This window comes from Drosophila elegans, unplaced genomic scaffold (assembly GCF_018152505.1).
Source record: "Drosophila elegans isolate 14027-0461.03 unplaced genomic scaffold, ASM1815250v1 contig_183, whole genome shotgun sequence".
Taxonomy (NCBI): domain Eukaryota; kingdom Metazoa; phylum Arthropoda; class Insecta; order Diptera; family Drosophilidae; genus Drosophila; species Drosophila elegans.
Genome location: NW_024545550.1, coordinates 3,077,962 through 3,104,914, shown reverse-complemented (window position 1 = coordinate 3,104,914; position 26,953 = coordinate 3,077,962). Strand labels below are relative to the sequence as shown.

Below are 26,953 nucleotides of genomic sequence, written 5' to 3'. Positions count from 1 at the left end.
ATTGTGCCGAATACAGGTAAAACTATTGATCCATTATATAGATTCGATCTACAAAAATTTTAGTAATATTAAATAAAATAAAAAATATTGATTTTTTAAAACAGATTCAAGGTGGACATAGAATCACAAGTTACATATTAAAGTGAGATAACAAAAATGTTGAAGTTTTATATGGTATAACAAAAAATAATCATCGTAATAACATTATTTCTATACGAAATGTCATTGCAGCACAACAAATTACATTCTTAAATAATATTATCGATTTCGAAAATAGTCAAATGAAAAGTTATTCAAAATTTGTTTTCTGTATTTTTAATAACTGCAAAACCGAAAAGTATTTAAATAAGTTACAAAATATTTGTACTTACTTCGTTTTTTTGTACCAATGTGCCTAAGAACTAAAGCAAAAAGACCTTAAATAAAAAATTGTAAATTCCATTAAGACTAACTGCCTCTCAGCTATTAATATATTTTCCCTTATCCACATTTCCCGCAAACTGGCAAACAAACAAACAAAACAACATACACCCATTAGTGTCTGTCAAAGCAAAGGAGTGGGTGTTAAGGGGGTTGCTTGGGCTAGCAAAGTGTCACTTCCACAAATTCAATGCCAATCCAAAGTCCTGCACTCAGCACCAATTTACCGATTCCCACGGGACAATAATGTTTGTTCATGCTCGTAACGCTTAAACACATTAAAGCCCTCGACAACGACGACGGAATGATGAGTTGTCACTCCCCAGGAGCAATAACTGGGGGTCACCACTCAAACATGGATGGCCGTGCCCATGCCCATGCCCATGCCCATGCCCATGCCCATGCCCATGCCCATGTCTATCCCCATGACCATGTCCATGTCCTTCATCCCCCAGTTGATTAGCAATTTTGCTCACGTGGCGGCAAGGACCAAATGTGTTGACTGCCATGTCATTTGATGGCAATGAAGGGGTCAGCTGTCGGGGGATGGCATCAGTGCTCAATTACTGTGCTTGCTTTTAAAAACTTTTTGGGGATTACATTAAACACAGCCCGAAATCCAATTGCTTACGAGTAAATGGAAATTCATTGGGAAATTGCCTTTATTACAATCAGATTATGTTTTATTTGTATGATACTAATATGGGTATTTAAAAATGTTTGCCACATTATCTCATACTTTTTCAAAAGCGATTTTTATTTATTTCGAATAATGGGAGAAAACTCGAGTTATTTTTAAGATTTACAAAAAGCTTTTTTGGCTGTCTGCACCTTAAAAACATGAGTAATTTTTCGAAAATTGCTAATAAACATTATATATTTCTTTTTAGCCACTTTTCTATTCTAAACTATTATTTAACCCAGACTTTAAGAAAAAAAGTTTTTTGTGTTGTCAAAATTAAAATAAACCCAACCTTTTAAGATCAAAATTTACCCAAAATAACAAAGGCAATGTAATGTTAATGGTTGCCTGTTGGCTAAAGCAACAATTTAAGAAATTACTCTATACACGAAACCTAAATTCACATTATTAAATAAATAAACTGTTGACTTCAGTTTTTACCTAGGACAATGTTCTACGAGCACATGTAAGCGCCTAAATAAGGGCAACAAAAATGGGTTAGCCACCTGCGAGAAAGCACAAAATGAAATTCAAGTTTATGCATAAAGCCGCAGTTGGTTGTATCATAAAACCAAATGGCGAGAGCTATAAAACTAACCACAGCACAAAAAAAGGACAATAAAGGAAGCAAACGGTGGGGAAAAGCCAACAGGAATCAACAGAATGTAACCGCAAACACGGACGCTTGGGCAATCAACTAACAGAATGCACACATGTTCGGTAACACTGCTTTCTATTACTTTCTCCATCTCTTTGCATTGTCGGTGCCACGCCCATTCCAGAGGCGTACGAAATTTTTGTTAGCAGATAATTGTAACTAAAATAAATTATTCGGAAAGTATTATTTTTAAAAAATATACTTTCAGTTATTCCTATAAAAGAATACACTACGTTTAGTCATTTTCGAGTAGAAATTTTAAAAGATGGCTACCAAGAAATATACATAAGGTTTTTCTCAGAATTTTTTTTATTTTTTTGGATTATATTTTAGCCGTAATTTCTACAGATTCTGGCACACATATTTCTTTTTAATCCCCCCACTTAGCCTTCTCAATTAAATCCAGGTTACGCCACTGGCTCTCTCACCCAGAACTTTTGCCACAGGTTGACAATAAACTAATAGAGGAGCAGCTGCCGAGAAAGCCATTATAATTCAACCGACAGGAATAGTGATGCAATTACACATAAATATAAATCCACATGGAAAAAGTGAAAAAATTGTCAAATAAGGTTAGAGAACACAACAAAATAACCGCATTATTTTTAAACGTGATTTATAATAATATACTGTGCATGCAATAAAATCTATTTATGTTTAATTTTGTAATATTACGTATACGCATCATAGAAAGTAAGGGAGTGTATTTTGTTTTAATTTAACATTTGATTGTACAGTTTTATAAGGGAAACCAGATACCATAAGTTCTTTTTTTTCTTTTAGTTCCTTTTTTTATGGATGTCATTACTCTTACTATTCTTACACTATTTAAATTTAATTGTTTATTAAAATGATGTGTTAATAAGGACACTTTTTTCAAATTAAGTTTTTTTAGGCTAGAAAAATGCTGGGTAAGTGCCCTATATATAATTATTTTTTCTCTTCCTTCCCTTACATACTCCATCATACTGAAAGCTTCAGCCGGATACAAACTCCTGTTTTATTTCAATTTATAGAGCATAAACATGACCACTTGAGACCGCTGACGTACCGCTCCTTAACACCACTCGAGTTTTCCGATTGAAACATTTGTTCAACGGGTAGGCGCTTTAATGGTGCCACAAAACCAGTACTTGGCCGTCTTTAACTCCTGAATACCCTCTCGACTCGATGATTAACTTTTTCGAGAGACATGTGGCAGCTGTCGCTGCCCGCACCGCAGCGTAATTAAATTGTTAACGCACACGTGTCGGCTGTCCTTCTTTAAAGGCGCACAATTCCTTCCACATATAACGTATACGTACATATGTATGTACGTTCATCTGGCTGAAGTTCATTTATCCGTAATGCCATCTACGTTGACAAATGTGGAAAAAAAAAACAACAACAACAGCATTTAGCACACGCGGCACTAATCCAGTGTGAGTGGAAGCTGTGTGACTGAGCTAAACCCTTTCTCCGCCCCATCCGCATTCGCATTCACATTCACCTTTCTCCTCCGCAAAACCACCGAAACACCCCGAAAACGCTGGGAATAGCCTCAGGCCCCCAAAACACCCAAAAAACTCATTTTGCATGGAGCTTGGCTGGTGGTTTTAAATGCTTCATTGGCTTAATTGCCAGCCATGTGCGAAAACACATACACATTGAAAATCACTTTAAAATTAAAAACAACAAATTTACCAAAAATACTTATATATGTTTCTTAGTCTTTTCATTAGAAAAATCCAGGTACTACAGTGCTTAATTAAGTTAAAACTCGTAAGCTTAACATATCAATTTATAAAAAAGGACTTTATATTTCCGAATCCGACATAATGTTTCAATCAAAATTATTTTTATCAGTATAGAGTCGATTTCAATATGAGACATACTTATTCAATATTTCATATTTTTATTTTCAGTGCACCAAAACACGGGTAGACTTACTTATAAACAAAATCAAACAGACACACTTAAAGCAACTTTTGCGTGACAAAGTCAATTCGACCACAAACACGTTCATTTACCTTTTGCGACTACATAGACACACAATAACAAATAAAAAAAACATAGAAGAACTTAAACTTCTGCTCGGGAAATTCTGTTCATACTAAGCTTTTAAAATTTGTAAATGTAAGTAATATAAATTATTTTTTTATTAATTTGTTTATGTTATTTGTTTACATTTTGAAGTATCAAGTAAAAGCAAAGTTGCTGCGGAATTTTACGAATTTTTGAAATAGATAAGAATTTATACTAGTTTTTTATAATTTTATACGAACGAATGTGTAATATGATTGCTACAATAAAATAGCTAGGAGTCGGAAAAATTCTCTGGAATTGATTGCTGTTTTTATATTAGAGCCGCATGCAAAACACAGACAAAGATCTCTTCAAAGCTATAACGAACAGGATGGGTGGCTGTTAAAATCAAGTTATGACGCATTATTTGCTTATATTTCAAAAGCCATGAATTAATTGAAAAAGTGCGCAATTTGCTAATCAGTCCGACTTGGCGGGGCTATAAAAGTGACCTGTTCAAACGGATTTGCAAAATAGTCGCTAAAATCCCTCACAACATGAAGCTGCTCTCGATCGCATTTCTTTTGGGTCTGTTGACTCTGGCCAGTGGTAAGTGAAAGGATATACCATTTAATCCGGACTGAATACTTAGTGAAGCTTTTGTATTATTTCCAGCAACTCCTTTGAATCCTGGCAATGTCATCATCAACGGCGACTGCAGGGTTTGCAATGTTCGGGGCGATTAAAATATAAAACTGAAGCTCATTTGCTTAACTGCGCAAAAATATGAAATAAAATAAGATCACTTTTTCACTCATAAATGTAGTTTTTTTCTGTTAAGTTAATGCAGTAGTTTACAAATGTGATTTAACAGCGTCTCGAAAATTCATGCAAACTTTGAAATGGTTTGGAAACAAAGAAGACATTCTTCTTTTTTTTAAGAAAATTTTGTATGTGCTTTTAAAAGAATTATAAAAAAACTGTGTGCTCTAAAAACCAAAAACAATAAAAGAAAACTATAATAATATGTAAAGAATTTTTATTTTCTTTATATTTTGGTTACAAGAAGTAAATTCTTTTTTTTTTTAGCCTCCATCCTAGCTTCGCACATTGCACTTTACACAATCTCCATTGATAATAACGTTATCCGGAACCAGAGGTGATGCTGTAAAAATAAGAATAAAAAATGCATTTAAAAATTATAGGCAAGAATTGAGGTATCCTAAGGATGACTCACCATTTGCCATGGCCAATAGACCAAAAACAAAAACCAAGCTCAGCCACTTCATATTGTCGGTAAGACTTTAGTCGCAACTGATGAAAATTCACTTCCTTGGTTTTCTTTTATAGAAAACTCAGGTATAGGTATTCGTTTCGAACACACAAGGCCATGTAATAACTGGAAACGCCCAGAAATTAAATATTTCCCATTGATAAGCCGATTCTATATTATACCCATTGATAAGCCGATTCTATAATGTACAATTTGCAAAACAAAAGTTGATAATAATCAAATCAATAATTGTTTGTCATACATTTTTACATGTATTTTTGTCTTGAAAGGTTAATACAAATCTTACTGCGTACTGCAACCGTACCAAAAAAAAAAGAAACAATATAAATAGAAATCTAATAATGTATTAAATTGCAATTAAGAAGTACAATGCATATAAACTTGCATGTATGTAGTTAATGTGTTTAGTTTTGAAATTGTTTATATTTGATTAAAATGCTTTTCATTTATGTTAAGTACGGTTTACCTTCAAACTAAATTTACAGATATTAAAATTTTCCGAAAATAGATAAACGAAATTTCATTTTTATACCCTTGCAGAGGGTATTATAATTTCAGTCAGAAGTTTGCAACGCAGTGAAGGAGACATCTCCGACCCTATAAAGTATATATATTCTTGATCAGCATCACTAGGCGAGTCGATCTAGCCATGTCCGTCTGTCCGTCCGTCTGTCCGTCTGTCCGTCCGTTTATATGCAAACTAGTCTCTCAGTTTTAAAGCTATCTGCATGAAACTTTCCCAAAAGCTGTCTTTCTATTGCAGGTAGTATATAAGTCGGAACGAGCCGGATCGGACGACTATAGCATATAGCTCCCAAAGGAACAATCGGAAAAATAAATGAAAAAAAATTATAACTTTGCTGTTTTTTAATTTTTTGTTTAGTTCTTCGACATTTAGTAATGGTTAAATGTTTCCGATTTACGTTTTAAATTTCATCAAAATCGGACGACTATAGCATATAGCTCCCATAGGAACAATCGGAAAAATAAATGAAAAAAAATTATAACTGCTGTTTTTTAATTTTTCGTTTAGTTCTTCGACATTTAGTAATGGTTAAATATTTCCGATTTACGTTTTAAATTTCATCAAAATCGGACGACTATAGCATATAGCTCCCATAGGAACAATCGGAAAAATAAATGAAAAAAAATTATTACTTTTCTGTTTTTTAATTTTTTGTTTAGTTCTTCGACATTTAGTAATGGTTAAATATTTTCGATTTACGGTTTAAATTTCATCAAAGTCGGACGACTATATCATATAGGGCCCATAGGAACAATCGGAGAAATAAATGAAAAAAAATTATAACTTTTCTGTTTTTTAATTTTTTGTTTAGTTCTTCGACATATGGCAATGTTTAATTATTTCAGAATTATGTTTTAAATTTTATCAAAATCGGACGTCTATATCATATAGCTCCCATAGAACTAATAAAATTATATAAAATAACTATCTAATAATTGAGCTGCAAATCATCATAGCTTCACTGTTTTTCAGTATATACTCAAGTAAATCATAATTTAAATGTTTTCAAAAGTATTTAATTCATGCAATAGCTGCAAGGGTATATGAACTTCGGCTTGCCGAAGTTTGCTTTCTTTCTTGTTTAAATTATGATATAGCTGTCAAAAACAGTTTCATTGTAAAATATAAAATAAACTCCCATTTTCCCAACACAAACTATACCGATAGAAACTACCTTATAATTGAGTCAAGAAATTTCCAAAAATCAATTTTTATTTGAGGATTGACTACACAGTAATTAAACTAAATAAATGATATAAAATTCCAAAGGCTATCGCTCCAGATGTAAGAGTGTATGAAATAGAACCAGCCGTCCCATGATCAGGGGGCATTATTATGCCGTCATCGTTATCCGGCTTGTTGCAGTCGATGCACTTTCCATTAATATACACTTTGCCCGGTGTAGCTGCAATAAAAAAATTGTTTATCTTCATATATATATAAGCTTATAAGCTAAACCAATTACCATTAACCGCAACCAGCAGGCAAAAAATCAGCATCAAAGCTCCGGCGGATTTCATGTTTGACTTTGGGACTACGAATAAATCTGATCGCGAATGCTCGAGTGCTCTGCTCTTTATATGGGATCAGTATATAGTATTGTTCAGCCTAAGCGGGGCTTTTCAGAAAAATCTCGAGGGAAGAAACTGATCGGTACCGAATCGATTGTTAAAAACCCATAATTTATTTACTTTTAATATTTTTCTGTGAAGATAACGAAATTTAAATATCTTATCGTTTAAAAATAGCATTAACTTGTTGCAAAGTTTACGTTGTTTGATACACACTGTTTACAAGAAACAAAATATTATTTACTAAAAGAAATTCAATAAAAATTAACAAATTTTAATGCGTAAAAAATGTTTATAATCGTAAGAATTGAAAAAGCCCTAAAGTTTAATAATTAAAGGGAATTTTAAGTCAATATAATGAATATTTTTTGTTGTTTGATAATGATTTATTTTAAGTCAAATAATTGAGAAATAAATGTTTAAATAACACACTTAAAATATTAAAAAAATTTAATTATTTTACATTTTCTTTAGCTTTAATATTTGTATATTTTGTATTTGTCTTGGCAATTTTAAACTTCAAATTCCAAAGTCTTACAAATTTCTTATTGGGCAAACCTTCTAGCCGAAACTTTATTAAAAATTTCCAAGTTCACACCATATATTCATAGTACCACCACAAATATTAGGTTGAAATAATTGTGGAATAGATTTCTACATTTGGGAGTAAAATATCTTATATTATATTTATGTTTTTAATTAAACATTTTCTCAAAAGAAATTTAAAGTAAGAATTTTTATTTGAAAGAGGTTTTTAAAGCACCCCTGATCAAAAGGGGAATTAGCAATAGGCTTAAAGTCAATTATTTCGTAACTCAGCTGTGCCTTGTTTCCCCGTCATTTAAACATTTTCCCAATAAAAATATATATTATGTTTACTTTTAATTTTTTTTTAATTGAACTTATTTTTCTTTGAATTTTTATTACATTTCTGTCTGACTTAAATATATATGTGGCTGTGTGAACTGCAACTGGCTCGTTTTCTTGCCTCCATCTCAACTACTCCTAGGCCCTCACATTGCAGACGCGGCAGTCGCCGTTGATGATGACATTGCCAGGATTCAGGGGAGTGGCTGAGGACACTGTAGAATGGAAATCAGAGTTAAATGACTTACGTTGTTTGCAAATATTTAGTTGAGTTCACTCACCATTGGCCAGAGCCAGCAGTCCCAAAACAAAGGCAAGCGACAGGAATTTCATGTTGTTGATTTTGTGGTTTGTTTTTGCGGTTGACTCGAGAGGATTGCAGGTGACAACTGATGTCGAGAGTTGAGCACACCGCTGCTTATATGTATAGCCCTATAGCTGAGCTCTTAGAGCTAGACCGATCGGTCTTATCAAGAAGCTGGCCACGATGGCTCTGGGAAAACTCTGGCAGAGATCGGGATTCTCCCAGACGAGAAGTTCCCCAAGTGCTGTAGTGCGACGTTCTCAATGAAATTGAGCGTAAACAAGTGCAGACTGATAGCCACGGGGCGCGAGATTGAGAAAGGGAAATCCAAGCTGGTCCACAGCAATATTCTATTCACGTGCAATGCCCAGATCGAAAACCTGATTTCATTTGACTTAGCGCCCCTGCGATATAAATATTTCCAAGTATTTCGACCCGTTTTACAAGTTCAATTCCGTCGAATCCATAAACGTCTAAATTAAAACCGAGCTTATTAGCAAGAATTGTGCGAAAAGGGGTAACCAAGGTACATAGTTGCATTAGTCTGCTTCGTCTGGGGTTCGCCAAATGCCATAAAAATATATGTAAAAAATGCGTAGTACAAGAAGAAAACAAATTTATTTTATAAATATTTTCAACTCAATGTAAATATTTTTCGATTTGATTTTCATCCTTTGCGGTTGTTAGTTAATTTAAATATATAAATATTAGGATATTAAACATTTTTTTTATTGATTGGTTTGAGTTGATTTTTAATATTTGAAAATTTAATTTAAATTTAAACCATATTTCATTTACATAAAATGCATTTTAATCGAATAGGAACTATTTTAAATTAGTTTTTTAATATTAAATATTGCAGTTCAATTAGCATTATATTTAATTTTAATATCAAATACTATTTAAAAGTCAGATATTTATTTTACTATTACACTTAAATTTATTAATGTACTTTTCATTTGTAACATATTATTTTGTAAAGAATTCATATTTGGCCACACAACATTTTTTTACCACGTCAGTGCTTTTTTTAATTACCTCATAAAATGAATTAGATCCTTAAGATTTTTGCAGAAAAGATCAAAAGTATTAGAGCCTCAAACATTTAAACTATAAGGAAAGTATGATATAAACATAGCTGAAAAAAAAAATTTTAAAAATGATTGAGTTATAATATAGGAAATCAGGAAATCTTCAAAGCTGAACGTAATAAATAAAAAACTTTATTATCAGATTGTCTATCATTGTTGATTTAATCTTCCATTTACCGCTACGCTAGTGGCAACGGTTCGGATGCGTAATTCGTCATCCTTGAATAACATTGACTGTTCCAAAATTATTGTGCTGTAATAAAAACAATAATATCAGATGATGATACTTTTTAACTTTTATTTATTTTATGCGCTGTACAGTATCTGAGTAAAAACAGTACCATCAAAGCTGAAGATCAAAACCAATTATCTCCTTAAAAAAATGCAAACAGAAGACCTGAGGATTTCGATTATTAAAAAACCTTATAAGGGTAAAGCTCAAGAAAATATACAAAATTGCTAAGATTTTTTTTATATTTATTTTTTGTTTTTAAATTCTAAATTCCATTTTAGTACACAGCGGTAGTATAAATATAGTGTCTTGGGTTTGAGGTAAGTTATGGCCTTTTGTTGATTTTCAGGCAAGAACTTTCCTACTTGCCGCCATGGACATTGCAATATTTGCAGTCACCGTTGATGACCACATTTCCTGGATCGGGCGACAGGGGAACAGCTGAGGGGAAAATATTTAATTAGTTGAATAAACAAGCTCTGAAGTTGTTTTCTGTGTTTTTACTAACCGTTGGCCAGAGCCAGCAGACCTAGCACGAAGACGGTGACGACTGAGAAGAATTTCATATTGATTCTGGATTGGTGGTTCCGGTTTTTGATGCTTAATGCGTTGCACAATTGATTGACTTCAACTGATGCTCTTGACTGGCGGCACTTGATCTTTTATAGCTGAGAGTCGGATCGTAGAACGAGTCAAGTGCAATGGGCAGTCAGTCGACGGAGGCTTCTGATAACCCTCGACAAAGCTGGCGCGTTTGGGAAAACACAGAAAGTTTAGCCTTCTCCGCTGTTAACCGTTCAATAGCTTTTTGTTTTTGCGTATTTAAATCTGGAAATTCCAGTCCAGTGTTTACTTTGAAGCAAATAATAGTGCTATCTAAACTAGCAGGTGGAACTTAAATTCAAGTGAAAATGTTCAGATGTGCACATAATATTTAAATACTTGTAGTTCGTTTTGTTCATTTTCAGTTTCTCCCTAAAGCAATATATTTTATATTTTTGTTGACAAATGAAATTTGTTTTTATAAACTTCTATTCCGTTTTTTATATTTGCATAAAAAACGTGGCACGAATTAAAACAAACAATGGGTGGTCATAACAAACAAAATATGCATTTATTTCGATAGAACAAAAAGTGTATCGACGAATTCAAACCTGTTAATTATATTTGAATTCCAAAATCAACACGTGTTGAAAATTTAAATTAACATATAATAAACTATAAATTAAAACACAGTAAGTGTTAAAAAACGTTTTTAACTATTCTTAAAATTATATTTTCGCGTAAACTATTATTTGAGTTCAATAGAAGTTAGCTCCTAATCAAATTTATTAAACTTGATTTTCATAGCTTTCCAATGAGTAAAGAATATAAGTTACTATGTCAGTATATAAAAATAAAACAAACATTTCAATTGCATCCTATTCAAAAAACTAACACAATGAATTCTTGAAAAAATATTTAACCCTGTATTATGATTAATATTAAATATTTGTTATTTGCAGCATCAAATCCTTTAAAAACTTCGATTTATCTTTGCGGAGCCATCATTTATGTTGATTTACGCATCAGCATGTTGATTTACGCATCTAGTTGTCTATAGATTCCATAGTTTTGTTCTATTTTTCCTGAACTGGTCTGCATACAAATTAAGTGAGGTGCGCAATAAATACACTGGATTTATTAGAGATTTTTAAACCTTGTGAAAATTGTGATTTTTAGTCCATTAACAGAAATGGAGATACAAAAAATACGCTTAAAAACAAATGAAAGCCGTAAATTACACTTTCCAAAAATATGGTACCACACAAAAAACGTTCAGTGCTATTTTTAACAGGAAGTCAAACTGCACCGAAGTATAAAGATTAGATTTCGGCTGGATTTTAATAATTTAAATTTGTAAACAGTAATACATATTAAATTTATATGTTTTTTTTTTTAAAGTAAAACATTTTTAATTTACAGTGTCAGTTCTTTTAATCCCAACAAAAGAAGAAGAAAAGCATTAAACTCATTCCATTTTCTATTCCGGCAATAGTTCAGCTTTGTCTCAAAATAAAGTAAAACATCATGCCTTACCTATACTTAACGCCAGCCTTGAGCGGTTTTATATGCATGTGTATAATACATTATATGTAGATTACAGATCTGAGCTAATCGGGACGGGTATAAAAGAAGGCGCCTGTGATCGAGCAGGTTAGAGAGCCGCATAATGAAGTGCCTGACGCTATTGGCGCTATTGTTCTTGGCCACGTTGGCCTTCGTTCAAGGTCAGTTTTGGTCTAAAAGACTTTACCCAGAATATTAATCTCTGTTTCACCTACAGCCGGAAAGGTGATGATCAACGGAAAGTGTGTGAACTGTTCACATGACCATACCACCACAACCACAACCACCCACAAGCCCGCAAGGGGCAGAGCAACCACCGCCAAACCCAAGCCGAAATCATCTCCGACCCACAGGCGACCTTCGTCGGATGAGGACGATAATGACCTGGACGGTGGCTTCTCCCTCCATCAATCTGGTGGATCTCAATACATAGGCCGGCGATCCAAGCGCCAATGGGGTGGTCAGTACATTGATCTGGGCGGATCTGGCGGACGAGGAGGAGGCGGCAGCGGCGGAGGTGGGGGTTGGTCAGGAGGTGGCGTTACCACCATTGATTCCCGACCCTATCCCGGAGGAACCCTAGTCCGCAACAGTGACTGTGTGGGCTGTAATATTCGTGGTTAATACCACGGAATTTAAATACAATAAATTTTTATGAAAATAAATTTTATGTGATGAGTTTTTTCTCTAAGTTTTCCAGTTCTAGATGTCTTTTTTAATAGCAACTAAAATTGTGGGTAATTAATTTTCTTAAAAAGTTGCCGTTACCTAAAAGACCAGATCTCAAAACTTTATACAGAAATATATTATCGCAGTTCACTGGATTTAAATCAACAAATGTTTTCTTTTTTTTTGTTTTTACTGCCCAAAAATAAAAAACCACAGTAAATAAATTTGTATTATGTTGTATTTGTTTGGTTGGTATTGATTATAAATTGTATGTAGAAAACATAAAAATTGTGTTATTTATATTTTTACAAAAATAGGCACTAGCTGCCGCGAACATTGCAGTATTTGCAGTCACCATTGATGATCACGTTTCCTGGATCGGGCGACAGGGGAACAGCTGAGGGGTAAATAATAAATTAGTAAAATAAACAAGTCTTAAAATAGTTTATAGTCTTTACTAACCGTTGGCGAGAGCCAGCAGACCCAGCACGAAGACTGTGACGACGGAGAAGAATTTCATATTGATTCTGGATTAGTTTTGCCGGTTTAAGACGATAAATGCACGGTTCAATCTATTGACAACAACTGATTCTCTCGGCTGACGGCACCTGATCTTATATAGCCGAGAGTCGATCTGGCTAGAAAAACCCGAGTGCAATAGGTATTCAGAGGCCCCTGATAACCCCGACACATATATATAATCACTTGACTCTGGATTTTATGTAAAAGCACATTGTTTACTGCTGAACAGAATCTTTTTCTAACTGGCAAATTCGAAGTGAGTGTCAACAAAATATTTCTGCAACATTACACTGACTTACAAAATTAAACCGACAAAATCCTTCAGAGATAAAATTTGGATTTTCCGGTGCAGTTGGACTCCCTGATTAAGAAAATTTCACTTAAAATTGTTTGTACGGCACTATTTTTTTTTCTGAGTGTAAATTACGTTTTCATTTGTTTTCATACCTGTTCTGTTTTTTCATCCCCAGTTCGACATAACTTCAAGGTTTGATCTCAAGGATTTTATCGACTATAAATGATATTAAGCATTTTCGTCCATTTTTTTTTGTGCATATAAATAAGTAGTACACCTATTTGGCGAGATCGGCCATTGAACTTCAATTTGGTTACCCCGATGCTATAACGTCGGTCGCAAGATTGCCGGCAATAATAAATTAATAAATGCCCAGAAAGAAAGTACTTGTAAATTTTCGTATTACTGAAAAGGGGAGTAAAATCCCTCTTTTTTTTGTATTTGTGTGTTTGGCATTGTTTCTAAATTCTATGTTACATTTTAAATTTGTATGATAAATATTGTGTCTGGCGTTAGAGTTAACTTGAGTCCTGGTATCCTATTTGGTCCTACTTGCCACCATGGACATTGCAGTACTTGCAGTCGCCGTTGATGATCACATTTCCGGGATCGGGCGACAGGGGAACGGCTGAAGGGTAAAAAACAAATTAGTAAAATAAATAAGTTTTAAAATAGCTTATAGTCTTTACTAACCGTTGGCCAGAGCCAGCAGACCCAGCACGAAGACGGTGACGACTGAGAAGAATTTCATATTGATTCTGGATTGGTGGTTCCGGTTTTGGATGCTTAACGCGCTGCACAATTGGTTGACTTCAACTGATGCTCACTGCTAGCGAGATCTGATCTTATATAGCTGAGAGTCGGATCGTAGATGGAATCAAGTTTAATGGGCAGTCGTAGGTTTCTGATAAGACCCGACCGTCGTATGTGTTTGGAAAATCCCAAAAAATGTAATCACTGGATTTGGGTATTTTGTAAAAACATATTTTTAACGGCTGAATTTTAATTGTAAAAAAAATATATCTTAGATTAAAATGTTCGCATATTTATTGAAAGCTGTCCATTATTGAACCAATTGTATCTGCTGTGTACATACATTGTCAACTGAATCAAAAACCACAATTTTTTTATATTTAAAATTCAATGTTGAACTCCTTATAAATTATTAAGAATTATTTTTTAAGAGAATTGAACTGCAATTTTTGAAGAACTATATATGGAAATTTATAAACATATACTTTACAAGGGTAAAATTAACAAAATATGGTAAAATGAATGCCAAATGTTTGTTGTCCTTTTAAAAAATTGTTACTGGCAGACACCGTTTCAGAGGTCAGAGGTTTTGATGGCCAAGAACAAATAACAAATATATAAATCAATGTATAATTCGACATGATAACGTCGGTCATTGAATGTGCAGTCAATGACGTCGAATTAAAAACAATATACTTTATATAAATGTAATATTTTAAAATTGTATTAATAAATGAAATAACCAAAAATATTAAAAACTTTTCAAGTAGTAGGTATACAAAAGTCATCAAAACAGTTCAGCAATAAAACACAGTACAGTTAGAATTTAAAATTATACATAAAGAATCGATTTAGAAGAAATCAAAACAAGCTTCTGGTTTTAGACAAATACTCTGTGTTACATATACATTTGAGTTTAATTTCTAGCTAACTGAAATCAGAATAAAAGCTTGTGTGGAAAACCCCTTGCCAAGAATAATCTGTGAATTGAACTGGTTTCTGGGGCGAATCCCCGTGTTACCACCTTTGACTGTGCGTGCGTTGCAATAATCTGGTTTCAATAACAAAGCAAACGGGAATGCTTAAAAGCTTTCGGATTTCATGTCTCTCGAGCAGATTCGTCTTGTACCCAGTTCGAGAATGAAGTGTCTGATTCTAGCTTTTGCCGTTGCCGCCGTTCTGGTCTCCCAGGCGACAGGTAAGGATGAGATGAGATGGCCACCCTCCTCTTCTCAGCCACACGATTCTCTTATTATTCCATTACTCTGCAGCCGGAAATGTGATTATCGGCGGTACCTGCCGTGACTGCAGTCCGCCGGTGGCGGAAAACGTGGTAGTTAATGGTCAATCCTACAAGACGGGCAGACCGGGTCAGGGAACCGTCTACATCGGATCCCCCGATGCCTATCCAGGAGCTTTGGATGGTCAAGTCCGCCGACCGGGAGCTGGCGGAGGAGCTGGTGGCACCCGATATCCTGAAGGCTTCAGTGGTCGCGTGTCCGGTAACACTTACCTTCACAATAAGGATTGTGTTGGCTGCAGCATCAGCGGGGGCGGGGACTGAAAATTAATAAAGTTTTAAAACCAAAAAAAAAACACTTTGTGTTTATATATTCTATGGAATAACTTAAAGCTCCTTGTATACAGCTCTTCTACCAGAAATTTAAAAACCAATTTAATTTACAATATTCACAGCTATAAATTATTAGAAAAACAAATTGTTTTAATAGAATAAATGCTATAAGTAAGGCGTTCGTCTTCAAATATTTTTAATTTAATATTGGTTTTAATTTTCGAACGTGTTACAACATTTCTAATTTAATATATTTTATTGGACAATATTCGCAATTATATATTATCCGAAAATTTTATCATGGTCTCAAAACTACAAATTCGTTTTATTGTACGGTTAATTTAAGAATGATTTAGATATAGAGCTAGGTTTAAAAGCTTTTAAACTTTTTGTTTGTTAAATAAACTTTAAATAATTGTTATAGACAAAACTTGCACATATGGACTCCGTGAGTAAATATTTGCTATTAAAACATTTATTTACATGCTATTAATATATCAAGTCTTCAGGCAAAACAACAAGTTCCCTTAAACATTCTGAAGCGCAAAACATGTTTAAATCTGGAACCAAATTTTGCAAAGGGATATTCATTGTTAACAAATTGACATACATTGCCAAAAGTTTTAGGAAACAGAATAAAAAATAAACATATAATACAAACTGTCAGTAAAAACAAATTTATCTTAATTTTCTATATTTATACTAATATGAAATTAAACTTGATTTTGGTTCTGGTTCTAAATGCTATTTCATAAGCAAGAAATCACTATCTAATCAAAGCCGTGAATACCCTTAACATTGCACCTTACGTCATTATTGGTATTTACGCAGCATTCATCACAAGTATAAGTAAATATATGAATTATATTGCAAAGCTAGCTATCTAAAGCTTTCAAGCTGCAATTCAGCAGAGGCGAACTCTCAGTTTTGTTGGGTGGGTTATCAAGAGTGGGGGTTTTTGAAAAACCCAAAGGTTTGTAAAATATTCTGGGGTAATTTCTGTTTTTCTTGTGTTACTCACGGACGAGCTAAAGCGATGAGGCTATATAAAACGTGTTCAAATGGAACGATCTCAGTCAGTGTCTCATCTCAATTGTCGCAGCAATGAAGTGGATTTCGTTATTCTTGCCGCTACTGGCGCTTCTTTCTCTGGCTAATGTTGGATATGCTCGTAAGTAGCACATTTTTTGTTGATCCTCAAACCTTTTTTATAACAGATCATTTTATTTCAGGAACAATTCCAAAAATTACCATTAGGAATGGCGACATTATAGTGCATGGAAACTGCCATGGCTGCACAGCCCGAGCCACAAAAAACTCGGCTCATTTATCATTTAAATTTACTCGTAGATGGTAAATTTCAATAGTGATGAAATAACCAAAATCTTGCCATATATATTTAAACTAATTTATTAATAAAAACCAAAAAAACTTAAAATTACAAGTGAAAATTGTTGTTTAACGTGAAAAATGTAAAGATGCTATTAAATATTTGGCATATTTAAAAAATATTAAAAAAAGCTTTACTAAACCAAATAATACAATTAATTATTAAAATGTAATCAATTGATATTAAAACTATTGTGAGACTAAATTCCAATTTGAAATGTAAAGGAAGCATGCTTAGAAATTCTTTTTCGACTGCCCATTTGTAAGTTATTTCACTGTACTAAATTAATAATAGCCAAATTGCAATGTTCTCGTAAATTTGTCGTAAAACTCAAGCCTGCGTCGTAAATCATTCTTGGGCCGTAGCGAGGTTCCGTTCTGGCCTCTGTTTTATGCCTCATTGGTGGAAATATTTCAACAAAAAACAGCATAAAAGTTGCCATCATATTTGACTTTACCCGGACCATGCCGCCGTACACGTGTTTTCGTCGTTTCGTCTTTTCGTCGTTTTCCTTGTGGCAACGGCATTTCCGCGTCCTGTGAGCCGTGTCCCTTTGTGAGATGTTTTATTGCCAAAGAAAACCGAGCGAAGGCAAACCGCTGTGCGCTTGTAAATGACTCCCCAGGCACCTTTATATTGACTCGTAAAATTGTGACATTTAGTTGTGTGTGTGTGTGTGTGTGTTGTGGGGGTGGCCAACCCAAATCCGTCCATGCCATTTTACCGGCCTCCTTTTCTCGGGGTCGAAGTCATGGTTTTCGGAGACGTTTTTCAGTGCTTTAAATTTGATTTTTATTTACCCCAACCGTTGTTACCGGCAAACGATTTTTTTTTATATTACAAAAGACCTCTCTGCCTTCGAAGTCTTTGATTTCATTCAGCGGATATTGAGTTTTGGCTAGAGAGCAAATTGTGGAAAACAATGTCAAGTAAAGCATGAAAAGAATTAAACACTTGCTCGATTTGTTACATCTTCCTTTTGGTCTGGCGGAAAAAAGTTTTGTTCAAGAACTTTGATTAAATTCGTTTGTGAGGTATCAAGCGATTAATTGAATTTTTCAAGTGCCCAACGAAAAGGGACTCAATTTTTCATAATTAAATTCATTTCGTTTCATTTGCAGCCGACACATCGCGCATACGCCCGGTTGCGCATACAATTTTCCGTCTGCGTTTTTGTTCCTTCATTACAATCGAGATGATTTACCAACACCCAGTGAAAGTGACGAACAGTATATTTTATTTACCCCTTTTTATCTTAAATTCTTCAGCAAGCATTTTGGTGGTCAGAACAAAAATGCTTTATGCTTTATGCTCCAATTCACTACTCGAAAATATTCAAATTCAAATTCGCTTATAAATTTATTTTAGTTATGTTGTAAATGAATATATTCATGTTTAAGACAACAAATTTTATTGTTACGGATTCGGCTTTAGAAAAATTAACATGTCTTCAAAACAACGGCATTAAATTTTTTTAAAGGTTTTTTAATTCCAAATATCATTTTTTTCACGTATTAGAAATCAATCAGTGCCTATTGAATGCAAACAAAAAAATAATTACAAAAATTGTATACAACATTATTTTTGCTGTAAATTTAAAGCATGGTCTGATTGTCCTTTTCCGAGTTTCATTCTCTTGCATATCCCAGCAACTGTCATTGCAACATAATTACGCACTCCAAGCTACCACCCCATGGGAAAAATGGCAGAGAACCGAATATGCAATCAAATATTGGCAAACACAGAATTTTCCATCTACTTTGCTGCAGTATTCCGGGGCCCAGGACATGTGGCCAATATGGCAACCAAAGGGGCCCAAAAACAATTGTCCGGCCACGCCCCGAAGCCAGCCAACCACAATATCCACAACCACCGAGGCAGCCACCATCCACCATCCACCATCTCCACCCCCATGGCCGATCAACTGGTCATTCAATTTTGCAAGCCTTCCACCCTCGGGCGCCTGCATTATGCAGCTTACCTCGGACTGATTTCATTTTCGTAATTACCTCGCCGACTCGGAAAACGACCCAAATCCCCTTGTCCTTTCGCAGTGCGCAAAAAGTGTCTGTAATTGTGATTTTAATTTAATGTCTTAAAATATTTTTTCATTCAAAAATTAACTTAAGCTGCCAATATGAGCTTACATTCTTTATGTATTTTATTATTTATTTCAATATTTATTGAAAAATGTTTGCCTTCAGCAAAACTCAAGCATCCAATTAAAAATAAATAGGTACTTTAATAATCACTGTATAGGCTTGTTTATTTTATTTTTTTTTTAATTTGAACCAATAAATTACTATTTGATTTAAATATAATCAGTGGCCAGAAATCGAAATGTGTCGCAATATATTCTTTGGAAATCTGTGTTATTTCTCAGAAATTGATTATAATCACTAATCGCATGATTATTCATTTTTATATACGTAGACACAAAATCTTAAAATAATTTGTATTTATAAGTTAAATATATTTCTTACTTATTTTAGAATTTTTGATATTAAATTATTTAAAATATATATTCCCATCTTCTTAAATATTTCTTATATTATTATAGAACAAAATTGGGAAGACATAATCCAGAAAAATATGTTGGAAAAACCATAGCACGGAAAGCTGCTGGGAGAAGCTAATAAAAGCGACTTCAAAATGTAAATATGTACCAATTAGTATAAATTATATTAAATTTCCCCTAGCAGAGATCAATTATTTCGCTCAGTGCACTTTTTCTCTATTGGTTATCGACAGGTGGCGCATTCTGGCTTGGGCTCGGTCGAGCAGGCTTAACGAGTTGATTAAATGCTGTAATTGATGGAATTGCGAATGGGGATGCAAAGGTGTAAACGATCGGCTTGGAATGCCGCCTGGATAAACATGTCATTGTCGTTAGACGATGCCATGCCGGTCGATTGGGCGAGCTGCAAAGTGATTTGGGATGGCCCAGCCATCAAAACCCTGCCCATCGTCGAACCCTTTTCTCCTTTTCTCCGTTTCTGTTTCTCCCCATCGGACATCATCGGTGGGCATCAATCAGAGGAGCGCCGGGAATGCGAGCGTATTCATTTCATAAATATTTGCGGCAAGGGTCGAGGCACGACTTCATGAAAGGGTCGCAGTAAAAAGGCCAGCGAGATAGGTTGAATAAAAAAAATGATTTAAAAATTGAAAGGATTATGGGTGAGCGGCAACGGAGCGCGTTAATGTTGATGGCCGGATGGGTTCCCTTAGGGTCGGATTTTGGGGAACTGGGGACGGGTCTGCTGGTATGTGGCTGGTGTCGCTGTCAGTCAAACAAAACAGGGCTGAAATCAACGAGGATGCCAACGGCAATGCTGTTGTTGGCCAACAATATAATTTGAACAGGAATGAAAAATAAACGAGCCGCACGAGAAGTGATTTTTTTTTTGGGCCGAGAGCAAAGAGGTTGTATAAAAAAGAACATAAAGCGTGCAAATTTTGTATAAATCAAACCAAATATGTGAACAAAATGTTTTTTTATTTCGATTTCTGAAACCGGAATAGACACAAAATGTGTGTGTCCCACAGTGGAGTAAACAATTAACTTTAGTTGTAGAAAAAAATACAGTCAATGTTTTTCAATGTAGTAAAAAATCTCCAAATTATTATTATTATAATAAATAAATTAAATTTTCATAATCATTATTATAAATCCTTTAGTTACCTCATTTTAGTTTAAACATGCCAAATCTGTTAAAAACTGTAATACTAGAATAATAAGAACAAACCTGATTGAATGTTAAAACCGATTCTAAAAACTTGGAACTATACCACACTTTTTCAAAAAGCATTATTTGATTTAAGCTAAGTCTAATTTTGGTCTTAGTTTAATTAAAGTTCATAACGATGTTTTGCAAATCAAATGTCACCAACAAAATTCAAAACTGTACCCATTGTGTAGTTCCATTTTCATTACAATTTGTCCACTCCAATCCACTCTCTTTTTTTTACCACTGTGCAGAATTGCCTTTTATTTGAAGACTGAAAATATACAGACACTGAAAAAAAACTTTTTAAATGTTTATTGTAAAACTAAGAAAAAATAAAAATATTAATCATTTTAACGCACAAGACTATTCTTATTTTAATCACTCGAAAAGGTTTACTTAAAATTTTTTACTTCCCAACATTCTTATATATTGAATATACGAACAAAATATTGAGCACAATTATGGTAAAAAATTAAATGGAGAATAAAAATAAATATTGCTTGTTACTACATAAATTTTGTAGGATTTTCTATTGTAGTCAACCTAATGTAAGAATGGTGTTGAGGAAATGAATTTCAGTGAAACCAACTTTATGTTAACCTGCACATCTTGGATTACTTACTTAGGATGCATTTCGCCTGGATTATAAAGGAAAAACCTGTGTAATTTTGAGTGCCATATTTCACAGCGATTATAGCTGGTGAACTTCTCTTCGTGTATCCACATGGGTGGACTTTCCACTGACATTGTCTGCCCCTTTATCCTTTGCACCGGACAACTTCTACGGCTGCTGCTGCTGCTGCTGCTGCTGCTGGCAGTTTGCACAACGATAAATGTTATAACTGAGCTGGGGATTTGCTGCTACTGTTTGGCAGTTTGGTAGGTGGAACAGCTGCCGCTTTTCGGCTTGGACGTGGTCTTGGACTTGGTCTGACAAAACTCAATTTATTGTCGAGCGCCGCAAGCACGGGCTCCCTTTCGCACAAAAGCTCCCCGCCAGGACATTATCCATCTATCACATTTTCTGTGGCTCTCTTTCATCACTGTGCCTTGTGGTTGTGTTTGCTCGACTGGCATTTCCACATTTCCACCATTTTCACCATTTTCCCCATTTCTATATTTCCACATTTCCACTTCCCCCTCTGGCAGGACTTTATGATGTCCATTCTCGCTTCTCGGCGTTGACTGCTGAAAATTGAAAATCATAATCGCATCAACTTTCTGCACCGAAAACTTTCACCACTGTGTGTGCGAAAAGTTGTGACTTTCTCCCATCCCCCCGAAAGTAGGCAGTGCACGAAGTCTGAATGCTAGAAAGATAATTTGTTGAGATTAGTTTTACAACACACAATGCGTCGGGTGGATATGGATGTGAATATGGATGTGGATGTGGTTGTGGTTGTGGGTGTGTGTGTCTTGGTTAACCTTTGCTCATTGTGGTTGCCTTTTATCAGACAAACCGACAGTTGGGCTGGGTTCTAGCCAACTTTTATGCATATAAATTATGTGCAAGTTGATTATAAAACAATGCAAAACTGGCCAAAAGTTTTCAGCTCAAGTTGACGTTAACTTGGATAGTTTGGCCTGGACTGAAACTCCTTTTCCCTGCGGTCCATTGGGTGGGACACTTAAAATTGGGGTGGCTCAAACAGCTGCTCTCAACCGGGGAGGTTTGTATTTTCTGGAGTATCTATTATGATGGAGATTTGAAGTATGAAAGAGAAAAGAAATATGCAAAAGGATTTCGTTTTAGAAGGATTTCTTGGAATTTCTTTCCTTAATTGTCGTTTGCCACTCCTTTTATCCGTTTTCGGTTCAATAAGTTTATCATAAAAACAGAAATTCTTATAATAAATGGATTTTGTTATGTTTAAATTTCTCGTAATCTTCGGTGTTTTGTACTCTTTAATTAATTTTTGCCATCATTTAAACTACATTCTTGATCATTTTAAAGAAATCAATAGTGTAGAAGCTATTAAGTCTATAGCAATTCAAAGTAAATTTTTTCTTTGGAAAGCATTTAAACATATACACTTTTAACATAATATTTTCACTGTCATAAGCCACTTCAAAATAAACATAAGAGTAATTTTAAATCAATGTTGTGCTAATGTTAAATGTTTTTTTTAGCGTTTTTATAATTTGGATACAATGTATAATACTATTTTATCCTTTATCTTTGATAAGTTATAGGAAAATCTTGTTATTTATATACTAAATATGTATTTAGTTGTATAAGATTTCTTATATACGATTAAGTAGAAAACGAAAAGCTAACTGCCTGATCACGCTACCATCTCTGAGTGGTCAATGAGTGGCCGTTTGTGCTTCGGCTACATTAAGTGGTGCCATCATACCGCCTTAACTCCGACCAACCCCCCTCCCACTCGGCTTCTCCTGCCCCAAATGCCCCCTCATCCCCGCTCGAAATTAGCGTCGCTCCGTTGGCCATAAGCCTGTCATGATGTGGCAAGTTGGCAAGCTGGCAAGTTGGTGCGTCTGCCTGCCACAGAAGTTGTGGTCTGCTTTGTGCCATGTAATTGTTGATTTTATGCGTACGCCTGGCCATTAACGTGTTGCCCCAAGACCGCCGAGCTGTTGGCCGTGAAAAGCGAAGCGGCAATTAGGCCAGTCACAACTAGCGTGTCCACTTTCAGCCAGTCAGCCAACTTGGGGATGAGGTGGGAAAATTATTGTTTCGGATGTGTAAATTTGACCAAGCCATTACCAGTAATTCCTGGACACGACATTGGAATGCAATGCTACAAATGTCAAACGTAAATACAGGCATTTACAAGGTTAAGCTACAATGCAAAAAACAGTTGAATTTATATCCTAATTTCTTAGTATACCATAACGTTAGAGGTGCATAATAAAATAAAGTTTTAAAAAAAATATATACGTAATATTAAATATATTTATAAACGTTTTACCTAGACCAATGTTTTGTTTATTTCATATTATTAGAATTACTTAAAATACATATACATATCTAGCTTAAATCAATGCTAATTTCTACCCTAGGCTAAATTAATTGTAGAATATTCTATAAATTAACCGTATTTTTAAATGCAACTACTATCTTTTAATCTAAAGTAAACTTTAAGCCATTTAAAATCGATTGCTTTTAATTCCCCAATGTATTTTATACTGTTATAAACTCTTGTTAATTTTATTTACCTGTCTTTCTACATTTAAAATGTAATTTTATTATTATTATATTACACATTTTAGTATATTTAAAAACTAAAAATCTCAATATTTAACCCCATATGACATAAATATATTCCAAATCAGTACAATATTCTATGTTTCCATCCAGTGCAAGTATTTATGGCAAATGTCAAACCCTTAGTTCGCGTCAGTTTTGAGCATCATCAACATCATTGTCATAAAATTAACATTAAAGTGGCAAAGGGATCATAAAAATAAAAATGAAATCAACGTATTAACTACACGACGGCACACACACAATCGCGCTTACAACCCAGTCAGACACCCACAACCACCCACTCACACACCCACACCCACACCCACACTATTACAGGGGATGAGGGGATGAGAAGCACAAGGATAAGCTCGGCTCACGCCACATGGAAAATGGAAAAGGCAACGAAATAAAATCAATTCAAATAAAAAGCATAAATACGACCACAGGAAATGAAAATGACGACGATGACTGCGGCAGAGCAGCCCAAGGGTGCGTGCCCAAAGGGGGTGAGAGAGAGGGACCGGGAGGGGGGAGGTGGGAAATGGGAAACCGACAACGGGAAAAGGGGGTGGAGCTGGTGGGCGGGCAAACATGTAAGCGCACATTTTACGGCACAAGCATTTTCGCTTAATAAAATGTTAAGTGGGGGAGAAAAAGCGACAGACAAAAAGCAGCGACAGTTGATGAAGGGCAAAGGCAAAGGAAAAGGCAAAGGGGGTGGCAGCTGTGGGTGGTGGCTGGGAGGATGGTAGGATGGGTGGGTGGTAAACCCACCCAAAGGACAGGCAAACTGACGAAATGACTGACAGTGCGCGGGAGCGGGGGCGCGGAGAGTCGAGTCTGACAGAGGCAGAGTCGTAATATTATATTTACAACACAAACAAAGCTGTCGACAAGGCGTGGCACCAGGGGCGGCGAGGGCGGAGGGGCGGGACAACAGGACGATGAAGCTCAACACAATGATAAGCATGAACCGGATGAGAGAAGCACACAGGACGAAATATGGCAGTCTAAAATTAGGTAAAAATAATAGAGGTAAACGGTTCAGTCTTCCTTTCAAAAATATTTACTGTTTATATTTTAAAAAATATATAAAAGTGTCAATATCGTATACATCGATTTCAAATTTAAAACATTTATACATATATGTATGTATATATGGCAATAAACCAAATGATGAAATTATTACAAAAAAATATTAAATAAAAAAAAAGTTTTAATTAAAACGGTAGACTTAAATCGATTGGCAAAATAAAGAAAATGAATAACTTATTTAATTAGTTAGCTAAAAGTTCGATAATTCAATATTAATTCCATACTCAATAGATTTTATTTTATTTTTTTTAATCCAAAGCTTCTTAATAACCATTGGGATTTTGAAATTTCTCCCCATGCACGCACAGATAAAGCGTAAGAGACAGAAGAACAGAGAGTAAAAGAGTGGGAGAAAGTAGTGCCAGCAAAAAGGACGACGTTTTGGTCGGTCCCTCGCTTCGTTTGCTTTCACCCGGAGAAAGAGGGGGAACGGAGGGAAAGAGAGAGGGACGAGGAGAAGTGCTGGGGCGAACAATTTCCCGCACTCAAAAAATAACAATGGCGCGCGTTGAAAATATCCGCTTCCGTTCAGAAAGCTACAGCTACCAAAAGGGAAATACCCGAGCAGAAAGAGACAGCGCCCCAAAAAATAACAGAGATGGAGCGATGCAGATAGAGTCGTGGCAGCTGCGAATTTTCGAATGGCGTTTTCGGGGGGACAGGGGACAGGGCATTTCGAGGGCGGGCACGTCACACTCCAAGAATTTAATTCAATTTGAGCACAATGAAATCATATTTGGCAACAAAATGTGGCAAAAAAGGAATGGGTACTGTCAAAATCACAGAGCGCAACGCTTTTCATTTCGCTTTCCACATTTTCCATAAGTACAAGTGACCGACCGGCTCAAGGATGAGTTTTCGCCCCGCACATGTTGGCATTAATATTTATTTATCCGCCAGCTGAAGTGGCGTCCTCTTATTATTCATACAGTGTCCTTGGGGGGCGGGTCGAGGGGCTGGGCGGCCGGTCTTGTTTAAATAGCGCATAAAATAATAATGGCTTCATTAGCATTCCCATTCGAGTTCTATTTATTTGGCCACTTTTCAACGAACATAATTACATAATTTGTCGGTGCGGGCGAATGGATATACATATAATATGTATGTCTGGCTCAATCGATGTGCAACATTTTTGGCCAACAACGAACACAAGCAAACGCCACTTGGGGGATTATTTCCATTTTGACAGGCAACATATATGTAAGTTACAGTGGCTGTGCCTTAAAATTTATAAAATATATTTCTAAAATTCTATTTTGTAAAGCACACCAGAAAATTTAAGTTTATATTATCAGGTCGTTTATAAATTAATTAAAATTAAATTAATTCATTTAAAGAAAGTCTAATATCAACTACATTAAAAATGTATTCAGAACATAAGAAATTATTTTCTGTAATATAATGAGTAGCAGTTTACTTTGCAGTTAAGCGAGAAACACTGTTAAAGAAACAAAAATAAATTTCTAAAAACTGAATATATGATTGTCAAACAATTTAAATAAGTTCAAAGTGTTCTGGTAATTGCATTCTTAACGTTACATTTGCAGTTGCCTTTTTTTCGCCCGCAACTGTACGGTCAGGATTTGTGAGGCTTTTTGAGGTCCTTTGGTCCTTTGGCCAGGCACTGAGCCGTAAACTAAGGGCATCCAGTGGCAACGGGCCATTCCGGAGTGAAATATTGCCAGCATTGACAAATGTTGTTTGCCTGAGCACCCTTGGGCCCAGGACGTGCGTGTCCTTCCACCACACACTCCCCCATCTGGCCACCCAGTTCCTGTGTTTGTGTGTCAGCAATAAAATGAAAAATATTTGAACTCTTGCAAAAAGCGCACAAGGATATCAATTCCCCAAATGCCTTCGATGTGAGTATGCGTGCATAGTCAAATCCAACTAGAAATCACAATCACAGCAATAAAATTGAGAGAGCGTGCACGAATGCCAATGGAAAAACAAGCA

At 35.1% G+C, this 26,953-nt stretch overlaps 9 protein-coding genes and 1 pseudogene across 9 annotated transcripts; 4 read left to right on the top strand and 6 right to left on the bottom strand.

Annotated features, from left to right (window-relative positions):
* The first annotated feature begins 4,242 nt into the window (after positions 1-4,242).
* On the top strand, positions 4,243-4,585 carry LOC108138986 (bomanin Short 3). The gene is made up of 2 exons (XM_017261577.1): positions 4,243-4,373; positions 4,440-4,585. The coding sequence occupies exons 1-2, from the start codon at positions 4,322-4,324 to the stop codon at positions 4,508-4,510; spliced, it is 123 nt and encodes a 40-aa protein (XP_017117066.1). The 5' UTR covers positions 4,243-4,321; the 3' UTR covers positions 4,511-4,585.
* A 201-nt stretch (positions 4,586-4,786) lies between these two features.
* On the bottom strand, positions 4,787-5,117 carry LOC108138996 (bomanin Short 3-like). Its single transcript, XM_017261590.2, has 2 exons — positions 5,002-5,117; positions 4,787-4,929 (listed from the first exon to the last, which is right to left on the bottom strand). The coding sequence occupies exons 1-2, from the start codon at positions 5,051-5,053 to the stop codon at positions 4,862-4,864; spliced, it is 120 nt and encodes a 39-aa protein (XP_017117079.1). The 5' UTR covers positions 5,054-5,117; the 3' UTR covers positions 4,787-4,861.
* Positions 5,118-6,765: 1,648 nt separating this feature from the next.
* Positions 6,766-7,158, bottom strand: LOC108138630 (bomanin-836). Its single transcript, XM_017260935.1, has 2 exons — positions 7,050-7,158; positions 6,766-6,989 (listed from the first exon to the last, which is right to left on the bottom strand). Exons 1-2 carry the CDS (start codon positions 7,102-7,104, stop codon positions 6,811-6,813), a joined length of 234 nt encoding a protein of 77 aa, XP_017116424.1. The 5' UTR covers positions 7,105-7,158; the 3' UTR covers positions 6,766-6,810.
* Positions 7,159-8,074: 916 nt separating this feature from the next.
* Positions 8,075-9,648, bottom strand: LOC108138521 (annotated as a pseudogene).
* A 229-nt stretch (positions 9,649-9,877) lies between these two features.
* On the bottom strand, positions 9,878-11,766 carry LOC108138516 (bomanin Short 2-like). Its single transcript, XM_017260767.2, has 3 exons — positions 11,740-11,766; positions 10,158-10,308; positions 9,878-10,090 (listed from the first exon to the last, which is right to left on the bottom strand). Exons 1-3 carry the CDS (start codon positions 11,764-11,766, stop codon positions 10,011-10,013), a joined length of 258 nt encoding a protein of 85 aa, XP_017116256.1. The 3' UTR covers positions 9,878-10,010.
* A 22-nt stretch (positions 11,767-11,788) lies between these two features.
* LOC108138947 (bomanin Bicipital 1) lies at positions 11,789-12,423 on the top strand. The gene is made up of 2 exons (XM_017261529.2): positions 11,789-11,919; positions 11,976-12,423. The coding sequence occupies exons 1-2, from the start codon at positions 11,862-11,864 to the stop codon at positions 12,380-12,382; spliced, it is 465 nt and encodes a 154-aa protein (XP_017117018.1). The 5' UTR covers positions 11,789-11,861; the 3' UTR covers positions 12,383-12,423.
* A 224-nt stretch (positions 12,424-12,647) lies between these two features.
* On the bottom strand, positions 12,648-13,027 carry LOC108138967 (bomanin Short 2-like). The gene is made up of 2 exons (XM_017261553.2): positions 12,890-13,027; positions 12,648-12,824 (listed from the first exon to the last, which is right to left on the bottom strand). Exons 1-2 carry the CDS (start codon positions 12,945-12,947, stop codon positions 12,748-12,750), a joined length of 135 nt encoding a protein of 44 aa, XP_017117042.1. The 5' UTR covers positions 12,948-13,027; the 3' UTR covers positions 12,648-12,747.
* A 611-nt stretch (positions 13,028-13,638) lies between these two features.
* On the bottom strand, positions 13,639-14,072 carry LOC108138958 (bomanin Short 2). Its single transcript, XM_017261541.2, has 2 exons — positions 13,938-14,072; positions 13,639-13,872 (listed from the first exon to the last, which is right to left on the bottom strand). Exons 1-2 carry the CDS (start codon positions 13,993-13,995, stop codon positions 13,793-13,795), a joined length of 138 nt encoding a protein of 45 aa, XP_017117030.1. The 5' UTR covers positions 13,996-14,072; the 3' UTR covers positions 13,639-13,792.
* A 1,005-nt stretch (positions 14,073-15,077) lies between these two features.
* Positions 15,078-15,593, top strand: LOC108138605 (bomanin Bicipital 1). The gene is made up of 2 exons (XM_017260898.2): positions 15,078-15,195; positions 15,269-15,593. Exons 1-2 carry the CDS (start codon positions 15,099-15,101, stop codon positions 15,559-15,561), a joined length of 390 nt encoding a protein of 129 aa, XP_017116387.1. The 5' UTR covers positions 15,078-15,098; the 3' UTR covers positions 15,562-15,593.
* Positions 15,594-16,526: 933 nt separating this feature from the next.
* On the top strand, positions 16,527-17,008 carry LOC108138627. Its single transcript, XM_017260919.2, has 2 exons — positions 16,527-16,741; positions 16,803-17,008. Exons 1-2 carry the CDS (start codon positions 16,675-16,677, stop codon positions 16,925-16,927), a joined length of 192 nt encoding a protein of 63 aa, XP_017116408.1. The 5' UTR covers positions 16,527-16,674; the 3' UTR covers positions 16,928-17,008.
* The last annotated feature ends 9,945 nt before the right edge of the window (positions 17,009-26,953 follow it).

What these genes read in the sequence shown, in the direction of transcription:
- LOC108138947 (XM_017261529.2), top strand. Translation starts at nt 11,862, where the DNA reads ATGAAGTGCCTGACGCTATTGGCGCTATTGTTCTTGGCCACGTTGGCC. An exon ending in CACGTTGGCCTTCGTTCAAG is followed by an intron (nt 11,920 to 11,975) that starts GTCAGTTTTGGT and finishes TTTCACCTACAG; the next exon opens with CCGGAAAGGTGATGATCAAC.
- LOC108138986 (XM_017261577.1), top strand. Translation starts at nt 4,322, where the DNA reads ATGAAGCTGCTCTCGATCGCATTTCTTTTGGGTCTGTTGACTCTGGCC. An exon ending in TCTGTTGACTCTGGCCAGTG is followed by an intron (nt 4,374 to 4,439) that starts GTAAGTGAAAGG and finishes TATTATTTCCAG; the next exon opens with CAACTCCTTTGAATCCTGGC.
- LOC108138627 (XM_017260919.2), top strand. Translation starts at nt 16,675, where the DNA reads ATGAAGTGGATTTCGTTATTCTTGCCGCTACTGGCGCTTCTTTCTCTG. An exon ending in GGCTAATGTTGGATATGCTC is followed by an intron (nt 16,742 to 16,802) that starts GTAAGTAGCACA and finishes ATTTTATTTCAG; the next exon opens with GAACAATTCCAAAAATTACC.
- LOC108138516 (XM_017260767.2), bottom strand. Translation starts at nt 11,766, where the DNA reads ATGCATATAAAACCGCTCAAGGCTGGC. An exon ending in TAAAACCGCTCAAGGCTGGC is followed by an intron (nt 10,309 to 11,739) that starts GTTAAGTATAGG and finishes CAGCTATAAAAG; the next exon opens with ATCAAGTGCCGCCAGTCAAG. An exon ending in TCTGCTGGCTCTGGCCAACG is followed by an intron (nt 10,091 to 10,157) that starts GTTAGTAAAAAC and finishes TTTTCCCCTCAG; the next exon opens with CTGTTCCCCTGTCGCCCGAT.
- LOC108138605 (XM_017260898.2), top strand. Translation starts at nt 15,099, where the DNA reads ATGTCTCTCGAGCAGATTCGTCTTGTACCCAGTTCGAGAATGAAGTGT. An exon ending in TCTGGTCTCCCAGGCGACAG is followed by an intron (nt 15,196 to 15,268) that starts GTAAGGATGAGA and finishes ATTACTCTGCAG; the next exon opens with CCGGAAATGTGATTATCGGC.
- LOC108138958 (XM_017261541.2), bottom strand. Translation starts at nt 13,995, where the DNA reads ATGAAATTCTTCTCAGTCGTCACCGTCTTCGTGCTGGGTCTGCTGGCT. An exon ending in TCTGCTGGCTCTGGCCAACG is followed by an intron (nt 13,873 to 13,937) that starts GTTAGTAAAGAC and finishes TTTACCCTTCAG; the next exon opens with CCGTTCCCCTGTCGCCCGAT.
- LOC108138630 (XM_017260935.1), bottom strand. Translation starts at nt 7,104, where the DNA reads ATGAAATCCGCCGGAGCTTTGATGCTGATTTTTTGCCTGCTGGTTGCG. An exon ending in CCTGCTGGTTGCGGTTAATG is followed by an intron (nt 6,990 to 7,049) that starts GTAATTGGTTTA and finishes TTTTTATTGCAG; the next exon opens with CTACACCGGGCAAAGTGTAT.
- LOC108138967 (XM_017261553.2), bottom strand. Translation starts at nt 12,947, where the DNA reads ATGAAATTCTTCTCCGTCGTCACAGTCTTCGTGCTGGGTCTGCTGGCT. An exon ending in TCTGCTGGCTCTCGCCAACG is followed by an intron (nt 12,825 to 12,889) that starts GTTAGTAAAGAC and finishes TTTACCCCTCAG; the next exon opens with CTGTTCCCCTGTCGCCCGAT.
- LOC108138996 (XM_017261590.2), bottom strand. Translation starts at nt 5,053, where the DNA reads ATGAAGTGGCTGAGCTTGGTTTTTGTTTTTGGTCTATTGGCCATGGCA. An exon ending in TCTATTGGCCATGGCAAATG is followed by an intron (nt 4,930 to 5,001) that starts GTGAGTCATCCT and finishes TTATTTTTACAG; the next exon opens with CATCACCTCTGGTTCCGGAT.